This window comes from Epinephelus moara, chromosome 24, assembly GCF_006386435.1.
Source record: "Epinephelus moara isolate mb chromosome 24, YSFRI_EMoa_1.0, whole genome shotgun sequence".
In the NCBI taxonomy this organism is placed as follows: domain Eukaryota; kingdom Metazoa; phylum Chordata; class Actinopteri; order Perciformes; family Serranidae; genus Epinephelus; species Epinephelus moara.
In genome coordinates, this window is record NC_065529.1 from 18,774,355 (window position 1) to 18,787,851 (window position 13,497).

Genomic DNA, 13,497 nt, shown 5'->3' on the forward strand with positions numbered 1-13,497 from the left:
TTCAGTTTACAGCAACAATACAGGTGGATGTCCATCCAGGTATTGTCAGTGGCAACTGGAAACATCTAACCGTGTGGCCTACTCAGCAGAAAAAAAAGACAATTATGCATCAGAATAGAGACAATATTCAGTCTGGCTGAGCTCACCAGGGTTAATAAGCAGAGGATTATTAAAGGCATGTAAAAGTGTATCTGTATGATTTCAGATTTCCATGTCAACCATGTCTTTGTGCCTATGCAAATAATGAATACATTCAGAAAAATCCAGTAAGCTAGCTCTGTGGAGAATTTCTAATATTAAGACTCATGATGTCTTTCCTTTAACCTGAGAATAGCCAGGTAACTAAATGTTCACAGTAACAATTATAAACATAAGAGGGAATGTGTCATAAACAACAGAGCTTAGCTCAATAAAATTATACATAAATAATTTAAATTATTTCTGTTAATCTGACATTCATTTAATAAAACTGCATTTTAACAGAACACAAACCTTTGATAACTTATGATTTAATTTGGATATTTATATATTACCTGAAATTCTATCAAATAAATAAAAGGCAATTATTCAGTTTATATTTGTACATATTAACTTACTTATTAATATATGTTAAGTTGTTCAATTTGACGATCCATTTTGCTACTGAAACAAAATATTATGTCCTTTAAACGGAGACTAACCAGAATCATCTGATCAATGAGCTCACGCAGTCGACGTGAACGAGCACGCATGACGCTCGCGTTCACGTACGACCTTGTTTTTGTTGATGTTTAATTTGAGTGCGGCTGCGCGCTGCCCAGTGCTTTCGCCGTTGCTGACGCGACTTGGCAGGAAAAAAAAGAGAACGTGAACCCTCTGGCAGCAGCTAGCGACGTTGTCGAAGCTGAAAAAGGAATACGGTCAGATTGTAGTATCGTTTAGGAGCCCAGAAGGCAAGCTAGTGACAGCAAGTCGGCGGCAATCTCAACCAGCGACTAACCAACCTCTCCCGTATGTGATCGCCCTTCTTCGTCGTCGGACGCTTCCAGCGAGGGCCAAGGAACAAAATAGCATATCGCCATTATATGATCCAGTGTCCAGCGTCACTTTTACCCTCCATGTGGGTGAGGGAGCTGTGTGTATCAGATTATGGCGAGAAAAACAGTTAGCAGGAAAAGGAAGGCAGGAGAGCCCAAGGACCAACAACAGGTAGGCGGAAACCGGTGCTGATCCATGTTAGCTAGCCAACGCTAGTCAGTTGTGTTAGCATGCTAACTAGCACTGGGCTAGCCAGGGTTAGCTGATACAAGCCATGTCAGAGGCAGACTATTGAAGACATTTCAACAAATTAACCACTGCAATATATTAGACTATGTCGACATGACATGCACAAAACAGTCACAGCTGTGGTCTTATTTAATCAATAATATAATTAGTGTGTTTCTATTCGAAAGTCAGTACCTGCTAATGTTAGCATAACGTTATCCAACGGCAGTTCGTTATCAAGACGACAGCCAGGTTAACGTTAGCTAAAGGGCTAGCTATTGCAACATATTATGGCAGTTATTTAATTGCAGTCACAGTTAAATAACATTTTCATATGTAGATAACGTTGACAGTCCCTTGTTCTGATGGGGCATTGCATGTCACCCTCTAGTAACCATCCTAAATATCGTTAGTCATCGATGAATCCTGGTTTGTTTCATAGCTAGTGTCAAATTATTAGCTATAGCGCTAGCTAACGTTAGCAAAAACGTTAACTAGCAGTTAGCTAGCATAGCTACCGTAGATACAGAACAACCGGCCGACTGCTCGGCCTGTCCAGGAGAATGAAATGGACCTCTGCCTAATTGACAGCCAACATTTATCAGCACGAACATCCTCAGCTCACAACGTGTCCTAAGCTCAGTTTTTGACACCACAAAATATTCGTTGGCTTTAACGAGAAGTTAGTTTGCAGTATTATTGTTTTTGCATGAAAGCTACTGTACGACCTGCCCTATCTGCATTGTATGTCAAGGCATGTCTGGGCGTGTGGGGCTACCATTATTCACCAGGGGAATTAGACCATAAACATATCAGCAATTTATCAGGCACTCACCTCAGATATAACAATCAAAGACCACAAGAAAAAAAAACAGCTGCAGCACCTCAGATCCCTTTGAGGTCCAGGGAATATAAGTACGTTTTGTGTGTATCCTCTGGCCCAGTACTGTTACACATCTTATAATGGGTATGAGTAATTAGGCCAGGGTTCAGGGTTGGAAATAAACTTTTTGTTCACCTGACACTGTTGCTTGTGGCTTCCAAAATCTTCCAGCCACTCAACAGATTACCATTACATATTTTATCAGCATATGGCTAGTGGCTTGTGCTAATTTCCAGTCCTGCTGAGACAATAGTTATCAGAAGCATTTGTAGTTTTATTGTAATGTCTGGTAGTTTCTGTTTGAGCAGTAAAAAGAGTTGGAAAAAATTATACCCGTTTTTTGGTATTTCTTTTAAGTATAGATGCCTGACAGATCAATGACTAGCAACTAGTGTTTACCTGTAAAAGAGAGGAATGTTGCTCAAGGACACCTGAAAGCATCCAAACTTCTGTGTCCTCTGCATTGTTTAAGCAGCTTTAAAATTAATAAAAAGTCATCCAATTGATGATTTCTTCATTTGATTACAAGACTAACTGTTCTGTCAGTTTCTGTCACCACTTTAATTTGAAAGGAGTTACAGATTTTATTTGACAATTTTTTAATTGCAATTTTTTTGCAATAATAGTGTATGTCGCTAAATAAATCTGTTAAACCAAAGCGTAATGATAAACCAGCACAATAAAGTGAAATAACATTTTTAAAAGCTGTGCTGCCGCTGTGACCTAAGGTTGTAAATTGTGAGTTTGTGAATAGAATAGCTGTAATTGCACAGACCAAGTTTGGTTTCTAAATGCCCATTAAAGTCTTTGCAACAAGCCGCTAGTGTTACGAAGGTTAAATGGATGGTCAGACAAAAGTGTGACTGGTGTGACATGATGTGATTCAGCCAATACGCTTTTTAGCATGTGTTTGTGTGAAAGAGATTTTGTGTTTTCCTGACCAGTGATAATGCAGTCAGCGGGTCTGCTGACTAACAATAGGTGTAGTCTGAAGCTCCATTATAGACGGACAATAACACTGGCCTACCTGAGCAAGATCAAATTCAGCGCTCTTGTGTGCACTAGGATTGTATTGACCCATCCTGATGAAGTGTCATTGACTGTGTGGATGTGTGGTTTTGCTGTAATACTCCCATGATCCACTAAGGCTCTTAAATCTTTACCAGCGAGCTACACATATGTGTCCACAGTCCTCTGGGGGATGGGTACGGCTCAGCGCGGATAGTTATTGAAAGCTAAGAAGGTCCGATGCAATGAGATCACGTTCTTTGAAGACTTGTTTGATTTGATATATAGTCATATCATGAATTAATGTAATTGTAAGTTCTTTTTAATTCCATGTAAAACGTTAATTATTGATTGTAAGGGAGTAGCGGTATACAAAATAAATGGTTTGGTATGAACCTTGGTTTTGGGATCACAGTATGGTGCAGTTTTCAGCATTCATTTTGAAAATGGTAAAGATTCAGTGGTGGTTCATGGGATACAAATCTTATTGTAAGAGTTAAGGCACTTGAATACTGACATATTGTCAAAAGAAAAAGACAAATAACAAGAACAAACTAGAAGAACACCCTGAGAGTGCAGAAAAAATAATTTGCGTATCTGCCCCTTGATTCGGACCTGCTTCAGAATTTAATGGGTTATTCTCTGGTATGTGCTACACCCTTCCAGCAAGTTTTCTGAAAATGGGGCTAGTACTTTTTCTGTAATCCTGCTGACAAGCAAACAAACCAAACCGGAAGCATGACCACCTTGACAGAGGTAAAAACACAAATGTCAGCAATGCTCCATTAGAACTCTGACCTGTTAATAATTCCTGAACTGTACTGCAGCTTGCCCTTGTTTGTACAGGGGAGGCACAACAGACTGATGGAAATGCACATGAGAAGGCACATTATAGTGGGGCTCTAGCACTTTGACCACATGCTTTAATTTGATTCTCTACAATGTACAGTATATGTGAGTGTGGTTGCATATACACAGCGATAACCACTCCATAGCATTACTTATTGCTTTGACATGGTCCAAATCTGCAGCGGGAGACTTGCCTTCCAGTCTGTCTTTGACTTGTTCTGGTAATTGACACATTTGGATGATGCTGCCATAACTGGAATGTTTGAAGTGTTTCCACGGGCATACTTGACATCAGTTGTACAAATCGGGGCTTACTGTGCTAAGCTGACTAGCATGCTACAGCTGATAACCAGCAACCAGTGCACCAGTGCTAAGTTTTCTGAAAAACCTGGCCTTTAGAATTTCTGTTCCAAACTGAGGTTGTTGCATACTGAACTGAACGCTCTGTACTGAACAGTGCAGGAGAAATATGTGCACTGTTACATCCCTAATTGATAATCTCTGAAACATGTTGGACTTGACATAAGTTGTGCTTTTCCCACAAAAAATCTGGAAATTGATTAATTTTTTCTCCCCTCTCCTTTCACAGCTGGGCTGGTGTCAAACGCCACACAAGCGGAGCCGTGTTTCTTGTTCATCACGCCATGCCCAGCAGTGGTGGTGCAGTCGGCGCTCAGTGGTATGTGCCCTCCGGGGGCGGGAGTTCAGACCTCAACAGCAGCATGAGTTGCGGCTCCAGCGTAGCCTTCGGGGCTTTGCAGCTGGCAGGCTCCCTGGCATCCTCAAGGAGAGGGAGTTCTCACTGGGGCGACTCAACAAGGTGTTTGCTTCGCAGTGGCTCAACCACAGGCAGGTGGTGTGTGGGACCAAGTGCAACACGGTGAGATGTCATTTTGTTAATAACCTGTGTTAATTGTTTAGGAATTCCCATATATTTCCATGATTTGGTGTTAATATGAGAGTACTGTCACTTAATCAGTAAGATTACATTCACTCAAGTAATTTGATTACAAAAAGAGAAGGGCAATACTCAGATTATTGCAACTGTCATGTTAACACTGTAACAAGGTTGATATCAGAGTAATTATAATGCAAGTAATGGAGCTGAAATAATTGTTAGGCTTTCAAATTACTTGGTTTTGATTCAGTAACTAAGTAATTCATTAAAGTCAGCAGGGTTTCCCTTTGCAATGTGATGTGTCCCTCTTCTCATTTTGCCTGAATCTTAAGTTTAATATTGTATTTCATAAAAATGCAATTTCTTTAGACTTTAGCAGAGGCATTCCTTATCTCAGGCAAGGTGGTGCGCCTCTGCTATTTATCATTTTTAGAAAACCTTTTTAATTCCAGGGCTCACCTCCCTATGCACAAATGCTCCACCAAAATAACATCCCTCCTGACACGATTTTGCAAGAACAATGTCGCTCCATCCACAGCTTAGTGCTGCCTAAGACATGTGTGATTGGTTTGAAGAAATACAAACAACCCAGAATGTTGTTTTTTCCTGTTGTGCAGAATAATGATTGTTTCAGCCAGAACTTTCTTCAGCACTGGCACAGCGTGGGAGAAGTCTAGCTATGCGAGACTAACAGAACCGTGACCCGTGCACCGTTACAGTTAGTTACGAAAACACAAACTGTTACAGCCCTCATATCCGTGATAGTGTTTCTTGAATGTTTCTACTGGATGAATGTCAGCCCGGTTGTTTCAGTCAGATCACCGGACACACACACACTGTGTCGAATCTGAAGAAATTCCCTATTCAGATCAAACGTCCTTGGACTTAACGATGAACATAGGTCCAAGGTCATTGTGATTTTGCATCTGTCTCATTCTCGTGAATGCAACATCTCCAGAACACCTTAAGGGAACTTCATCAAATTTGAGATGTCCACTTGGACTGAAGAACAAACTGATTAGAATTTGGTGTTTGAAGGTCAAAGGTCAAGGTCAGTGTGACATTAAAAAACATTTACCACGTTTTGGCCATCACTCAAGAATTCTTACAGTTATTATAACAAAACTTCACACAAATGTGTAATAGGAAATAATGATGAATTGATGACCTCATTTATCCAACAGGTCAAAGGACAACTTCACTGTGACATCATAATACTCTGCATAAAACACTTTTCTGGCCATTACTCAATGTCATATGTCAGGAACAGAAGGGGAGAAGTGTTCAGATACTGAATTGGGGACATTAATCTTGGAACAGAAGGGGAGAAGTGTTCAGATACTGAATTGGGGACATTAATCTTGGCTGTCCACCTTGAAACTGTGCGGACTGTATAGATCTTCTGTGCTGCTGAGGTTTGGGGGGGGGGGGGGGTTTGGTGAATCATCCATGTTTCACAGACATGGATGTAAACTGTAAGAGAAACTTGACTGGTGCGCGAGGCCATACAACCGCAGGGCGGTAATTCTAGTTTTTGTTTTAACTTTTGAATCTCTTATTCTGATTCAATGTCTTTTCTTCTTTCAACTGCAGCTTTTTGTAGCTGATGTGTTGACGGGCCAGATAACGCGCATTCCCATGCTGAAGGACAGGGAGTGTAATGGTGGAGGCTCTGGAGTGGTGGGTGCAGTGGTGGCGGGGCAGCACTACCACCCCACAGGAGGCTCTCGTGCCCGGCTGGACCAGCAGGGCTGTGGGATCCACGCTATTGAACTCAACCCCTCTAGAACGTTGCTCGCCACAGGAGGAGACAATCCCAACAGCCTGGCCATCTACCAGCTGCCCACACTGGACCCTGTTTGCGTGGGAGATGTGAGTGGTTTAGATCTGTTTGGGTTTACTGGCATCTAGTTATGGCCTGTGGCTGCTGAACCTCTCTGGAGCTGCAGTAAATCAGTTTGGGTCAACGCTTTCCAGATATATCAAACATGTCTGTGCACCAGCCGCAATGTTTGCACTTGTAATAGAATTAGCCGAATTTTATTTATTGTCCCCAGAACATGACTTTTGTGATTCTTGACTTTTTATCCAGTGCCACACAATGACAAATTTTCCAATTCAACACTTTTAATGACAAGATAACAGAACATTAGTGATGGATTCCCTGATTGGCATACCTTCAACCACAGAAAAGCAAAATACTGTAATTCTTTAACCATCATATATATTTAGTTAATCTTGTGCTGCCGCTGTTCAGCAGTAGTTGTTCAGCAGTTCACATCAAAGCACCCAGAGTTGTGTAAACCTTGTTGTTTTGCTTTTACATGGTAGCCATTTGTTTTTCAGGAAGGTCACAATGACTGGATCTTCTCCATAGCATGGATCAGTGACAACATGGCAGTTTCTGGTGAGTTGTCTTTATGATCTTAGCTGTGTGAAATGAGCACAGCTTTGTGAGCTTTAGGGGCTCCATAAAAATGCAGTATTTCACCCTGATGGATGTGGTTTTGCAGGACATAGCAGCGCACACTGGTTGGATCCGTGACGGCCTCGGACATCTCAGCTCGGGCACGTTCATACTTTATATGATGATGGTCATTATTTAGTCAATCTAAGTTTTAATACATTTTAGCACTATTTAGTTGTACATTTTTCCCAGTATAACTTTATGATGGTCAATTTGAGAATTTATCAGCAGTCAGGGAAAGTCATTTAAAATCTGCAGGGAGGTCTTGTTGCTGTTGCAGCTGTATGAACAGTAGCGTATAAGGAGCAAAATGTGGACTGCACCTTTGTAAATCATTTATTATAAGAATAAATAATCCTCTCCTTTTAAAGTTACAGTTCGGCATGGGCTCTACTGTAGGTTTAAACTTTGGGTTAAGGCGAAGATTCGGTTAATAAGCAACTTTTTAGGTCTCATCCAAGAAATGACGAGACAACCAAATGTGAGCCGATGAGAAAGTGCATCAGGCACATGACAGTCTATGTGATGCAGAATGTAAGGCGCCACCCCCAGGTGAAATACTGTGTTTTTAGGGAGTTCTGTGAGTATTTACATGCCTTCACAACTCTTCACTACATACCCTCGTGACAGTCCTATGTTTATGTGTTGCGTTTGTATGCTGTTAGTAGAAACATACTGTAACTAAGCAGGAGTCAAGATTTGTCTTATATGTTGAATTTCCCAGGGTCCAGAGATGGCTCCATGGGCCTGTGGGAGGTGACAGAGGAAGTAATGAGCCAGGCAGAACGCAGCCAGAACGAGGAGGCAGTACCCTCATACGCCCACATCTCCCACCGTGCCCTCAAGGACATCCCAAAGGAGTACACCAACCCATACAACTGTAAAGTCCGTGCTCTGGCCTTCAACAACAACCATAAAGTAAGATTTATCCTGACGCAGCTGTTGGGGAAACCATGTGATGTGATTACACTGTTCATGAAATATTTATTACGAGGCGTAATTTAGTAGGTGCCAGTTTTTAGGAAATAACAGGCTATGAGAAAAAGATCATTTGAGCCCAGGAACTCAAACACTGAGATTTATGTCATCTGATTGATACATATTCATTGATGTTAATGATTAATTGACTGTTGTCAGGGGATTTAAATAGCCCATTTTATTTCTCTATGTGATATATGGATTTGCTGTTGTAGGTTAGCACCCTTTTGTTTGTACAAGAATGTGTTGAACTTCGCTTTAATTAGTAACTCATCCACAGAGCCTGCTCACCTCCACTTAATCAAAATCTAGCTCAATACACATCTTCCATTCATCACTTGTGTGCAATAAGCTGTTTGTTACACCCAAGTTAATAAAACAGTCATGTGCAACAGTGTTAACACCGTTCTAAAGTAGCTACAAATGAAAGCTGTGTTTTACCCATACTTTATGACATGGAGAAAGGAGTGTTTGAAACACTCTGATTATACACATTGACAGCAAAGGAATGCATTTTGCTGCAGAAGTGGTTTGTGGATAACTTTTTTCTTTTTTCTTTTGTGTTAGAGTATTTAATACTAAAAACATTGAGGTTGAGCATAATTTGCTAAACTTGCAAAAGGTTTATTGGCAGGAAATGATGTTTCTGTGTTCTGCTTCCACCCACTTTAGCTTCAGTCATTTACATCTGTCTTCCCATGTCGTTTTAACCTTTCCAGGAATTGGGTGCTGTGTCTTTGGATGGCTATTTTCACCTCTGGAAAGCTGAGCACAACTTGTGCAAGGTAAATCACAATGCATAGTTTGACTAATAATCATGTGATGCATTTCCTCTGCACACTTCATACTAGGGTGATACATGTAACCAATGTAGAACATGGTTGTAGTTTGTTTTGAAACACCAGATCAGTTTAATATGCGGTCAGTTACCAAAACATTAGATAATCTTCGATTTATTTATTTTTAATTTTCTTTTGCTTTTCTTATTTAATGTAGCTTCACAGTGGAGTTGTGCTGGATAGCTTTTGTACTTGATAGCCGTACATACTCGCCCTCGTGAAGAAGGAAGGACTGTTCTTGACATCATCCTTTGTTGGTTCCCATTTAACATTCAGTGGCGTTTCCCTCTAGATACTGTCCACCAAGCTGCCTCACTGCAAAGAGAATGTGTGTCTGGCATATGGACAGGACTGGTCGGTGTACGCTGTGGGTTCTCAGGCTCATGTTTCCTTTCTGGATCCACGGCAGCCCACACACAGCATCAAGTCAGTAAATTCCAGAGAGAGAGGAAGCGGTAAGTGATCTGTAAAATTCTGTGAAGCCCCTTTTCCCACTACACAAAAAACCCCAACTAACACTTGCTAGCATCTGGCTTTTTTATGTAATACGAAAGGTTACAATCTGCATTCACCCCTGGGTCAAATGACTGCAGTGGTCACAGGTTCTTATCTGCTCCAGCTCTGATTGAATAATGGAGGCTTAACACCTGGATCTACGTGCCAATAAAGTGACAGGCTGCCACAAAATACTGTCTATCTCCCTCTGAGCAGCACTCAAACATACAAGCACCATCACATTTTCACTGGCCTCCATGCTGCTTTTTACTATTTACTAACCTCTTTTCCTGCCCTCTGGTGACATCAAACATGACGCAGGAAATAAAAAAAACACACAAAGGCACACCTGTCTGTTGCAGGGCTGTGTACACAGCTCTGGGCCACTGGCAACAGAAATGCAGTCTATCTAGTTCTCTCATGTTTAAAAAAACCTGCATACACGTGCTTATCTTGTTATCCCCCTGAGGGGGATAACAAGCTAATAACACAAGCAGAAAGCAGCTGAACTACTTTGTGTTGATGTTTGCATACTAAATACCACTACTTTGGAGTAGCTTTGCATTCATGACATCTGTGTCTGTGCAGGGATCCGGTCAGTGAGTTTCTACGAACACATTGTGACAGTGGGCACCGGCCAAGGTTCGCTGCTCTTCTACGACATCCGGGCCCAGAGATTTTTGGAGAACCCTTTGAATCCAGCTGGAGGGTACCGGAAGTGCCCAGGAGATGGCATCCTCAAACTCACTACAGGGAAAGGCTGGCTGGTACAACTTCTTTTTTTTCTTCCTATTACCAATAAACTAGTCCTTTCTTTTGAAAAGTGCTAACTGAGTTGTCCTGACACTAGTGTTAAAGCATTGTAGTCATGGATTACTAACATTTTCATAATTTTTCCTCTCTTCTTCTGCTCAGAATCACGATGAGACGTGGAGGAGTTACTTCTCAGACATTCATTCCTTCCCCAACGCGGTGTACACCCATTGCTACGACGATTCTGGCACCAAGCTTTTTGTAGCGGGTGGACCGCTCTGCTCCGGCCTGCATGGCAACTACGCAGGACTGTGGAGCTAGCCTCTTCGCCCCATCCATCGCTCTGTCACTACATCCTTGTCCAGATCTTAACCAGTCCCTCCATCCCTCTTCCTCTTCAAGTCCGTTGACGTCGCTGTCTTTGGTATCCCTCTTGCTCATTGAATTGTCACTCTGTTTTGCTCACACATGGACTCAGGAGCATGATCTTGCCCTCACCGTGTCACTGCTTTGAATATTGTTGTTGTGTATGTTTGTGTCCACCACTACACTATCCCCTTCTCCTCCAATTATTAGTTTGCTCCTTCCACCTCGGCTACTCAGTTTCGTTTTATATGAAAATGTACAAACAATTAACTAGTAATTTTCAAGAGCTGTGAAGTCTGCCACTAAGCAACTCAGAAGAGTACTGCAAAACATTAAGAATAAAGTAATACAAGTTCTCATCGTTTAAAACATCAAACCCGCAGGGATTAGGCTATGGTCTTTTGCTGGCTTGTTTTTGTATGTAAGGATAGTGTTTACCGCTGCTTCCTCTGTGATAAAAGATGGCGTCTTTGTGAAACAGCTGTGGAATTTTTCACTTAAAAGTTCCTTTTCGTTCTCTCACTGAAATGGACGGCAATAAAAGAGAGGGGTAAGAGGAAGACGGACTGAAGAGACAATTCATTTTGAAGGACTGAAACGGATTGCTGTTTGACATTTGATCGAGAACATTAACTGGTTGGAACAGCCCGTCCTGTCCCACAACAATCAGAACGAACTTCTCTCTTCTCCTGGCAGAAGTAAAATGAAGAAGCCAATCAAAATGGGACCTTGTGTTCATGTCTCTCTCACTGAGATGATACAAAGGAGAAACATTAAGATTGCTAAATGCGGTGTTGTTCTGCTTTGAATTAATCCCAACAAATGCATATTTTATTTTTTTGACTGTGTGTGATTTGACAGGCAATACCCCCTGCTGATATTCTAATTTGCTTTATTCGTATTTATTTTCCCCTTTCTCTGTCACCTTTATTTGGTTGGTCGGGGGTGTTTATATCTGCTTCTTTTGAAGGATATATTGTCTCTTTGCCCTTTGCTTATGTTCCTTTGCTCTTTGACCAGAATGCTTTCAGCAGATCTATCCTTAAGTGGTGTTCAGACTCTGATCTGTAACCGTTCTGGTATTACTAGAGAATTTACCCTAAGGTTATAAGTTTTGGTAGCGAATTCAGTATTATCAGAGATGGAGGAGCCTTTACTGGGTTAAGCCCCCTCCCATAGTTCTTGGACGACTCCTCAGTAACTTAGGAGAAGATCTGCTATGGCTTATTTTGACCTTCTCAACCATCCAGCTAGAAGGATGCAAGGAGAATTAATGAGACTTTTTGGACTCTACCCTGGAGTTAGATGCTGCAGGCAAACACATTGGTTGTCACAGTTGTAAAACTTTTTTTTTTCCTCTTTTTTTTTTGTACCAAGGAGCGAGTGATTCTGCTCTTTTCCTTGTTTGGTAGAGGCAGGGTAGGCTTGAGTTACGTTTTTGCCTTCCTTGGGTCTTTCTGTGAAAGACTGCCACAGGCGATCATAGTTTTCCTTTTTCTACATGGAACTTTTCTCCAGTTTTCATGATAATGACATTGAAAAGAGAAACCCCAATTACGACCACAAATTGAACAAATAACCAACACTTTTAAAGTGGATTTTATATATAAATGTGTATATGTATGTGTAAAATACATAGGGACAATTGCATACATTTTTATGTATATGTCTGAGGAAGTGTGTGGATTGATCTGTCTACTTGGTGATGCCCTGTTTTTTTTATACATGCCTCATGAATGTTTTTACAAATGACTGAATCTGAGGATATTGTAAGATATAAACATCTGAAAAAAAACAAGCTATTAAATCTTTAAAAAGAGTAAATAATAAAAATAAAATGTATATTGATGTAACGTTTCTTTTTTTTTTTATGTTTATCATTTATCTGATTGAAGGATTTTCTTTTGGATTGAAATGGGTCACTGCTAGAGGTGTGGACTCAGGTCGCAGGACTTGAGTCACACTGAGCCATAAATTTGATGACTCATTTCCCCTCATTTCCTGTATCAACTAACATTAACACAATTCATTCCTAACACATTAACACTTAATTCCCCAGATCCACTTTGAACCAATCCAACAGCATCCTATCTAGTTGCAGGAGAGAGCCATGAAGAATAAACAATACTGAGAGCCAGTTGAATTATCCTATGATAATTTAGTTCACATATAAAAACTGCAGTGGTCACCAAAAACAAGTTGCAGTATGCTAAACATGTAGGTTGAAAATTATAGACCGGGATGTAACAACTTCCAATGAAGTTGTAATGACAAATGCAAAATTTTGAAAAACATCTATGAATTTTGTAAATTTCATACATTATTAGCACATCATGACTTGTAATGAAACTTGCCTTAGGACATGAGTTCAGAGACTTACTGTTGCCTTGCAGAACAATAACTTGCTTCAACCTCTGTTCACTGCTAATTTAGCTGTTGCTATGAAAGGGGAACGCCACCTAAATTAAACCTTCCAAGGTTATTTCCATGGCCTAGGGAAGTCCAAGTTATATTTGTGAACATGAGCTACTCCCTGTCGAAGCTAGAAACCAGGGAAGTAAGTCTCAGACTTGTGATGTCATAAAGTCGGGAGCTGCTCCATAGACAATGAATGGGGGCCTGCTTTTTGGACCCACAGATTGTTTAATTTTGTATATAGCCAAATGAGCTTTAGTCTACTGCTGTGTTCTCAGTCCTGTAACAAAAAATGTACCCA

The 13,497-nt window shown here is 40.9% G+C and overlaps 1 protein-coding gene across 1 annotated transcript; it reads left to right on the forward strand.

The window, feature by feature from the left end:
- The first annotated feature begins 764 nt into the window (after window positions 1–764).
- dcaf12 (DDB1 and CUL4 associated factor 12) lies at window positions 765–12,634 on the forward strand. The gene is made up of 9 exons (XM_050038141.1): window positions 765–1,188; window positions 4,575–4,865; window positions 6,477–6,755; window positions 7,230–7,290; window positions 8,075–8,268; window positions 9,048–9,113; window positions 9,460–9,622; window positions 10,251–10,429; window positions 10,578–12,634. The coding sequence occupies exons 1-9, from the start codon at window positions 1,129–1,131 to the stop codon at window positions 10,734–10,736; spliced, it is 1,452 nt and encodes a 483-aa protein (XP_049894098.1). The 5' UTR covers window positions 765–1,128; the 3' UTR covers window positions 10,737–12,634.
- The last annotated feature ends 863 nt before the right edge of the window (window positions 12,635–13,497 follow it).

Bases quoted from the DNA above. Each gene is read 5' to 3' on its own strand.
- dcaf12 (XM_050038141.1), top strand. From the start codon at position 1,129: ATGGCGAGAAAAACAGTTAGCAGGAAAAGGAAGGCAGGAGAGCCCAAG. The intron at 6,756-7,229 runs GTGAGTGGTTTA...TTTGTTTTTCAG, and splicing joins ACCCTGTTTGCGTGGGAGAT to GAAGGTCACAATGACTGGAT. The intron at 9,114-9,459 runs GTAAATCACAAT...GTTTCCCTCTAG, and splicing joins CTGAGCACAACTTGTGCAAG to ATACTGTCCACCAAGCTGCC.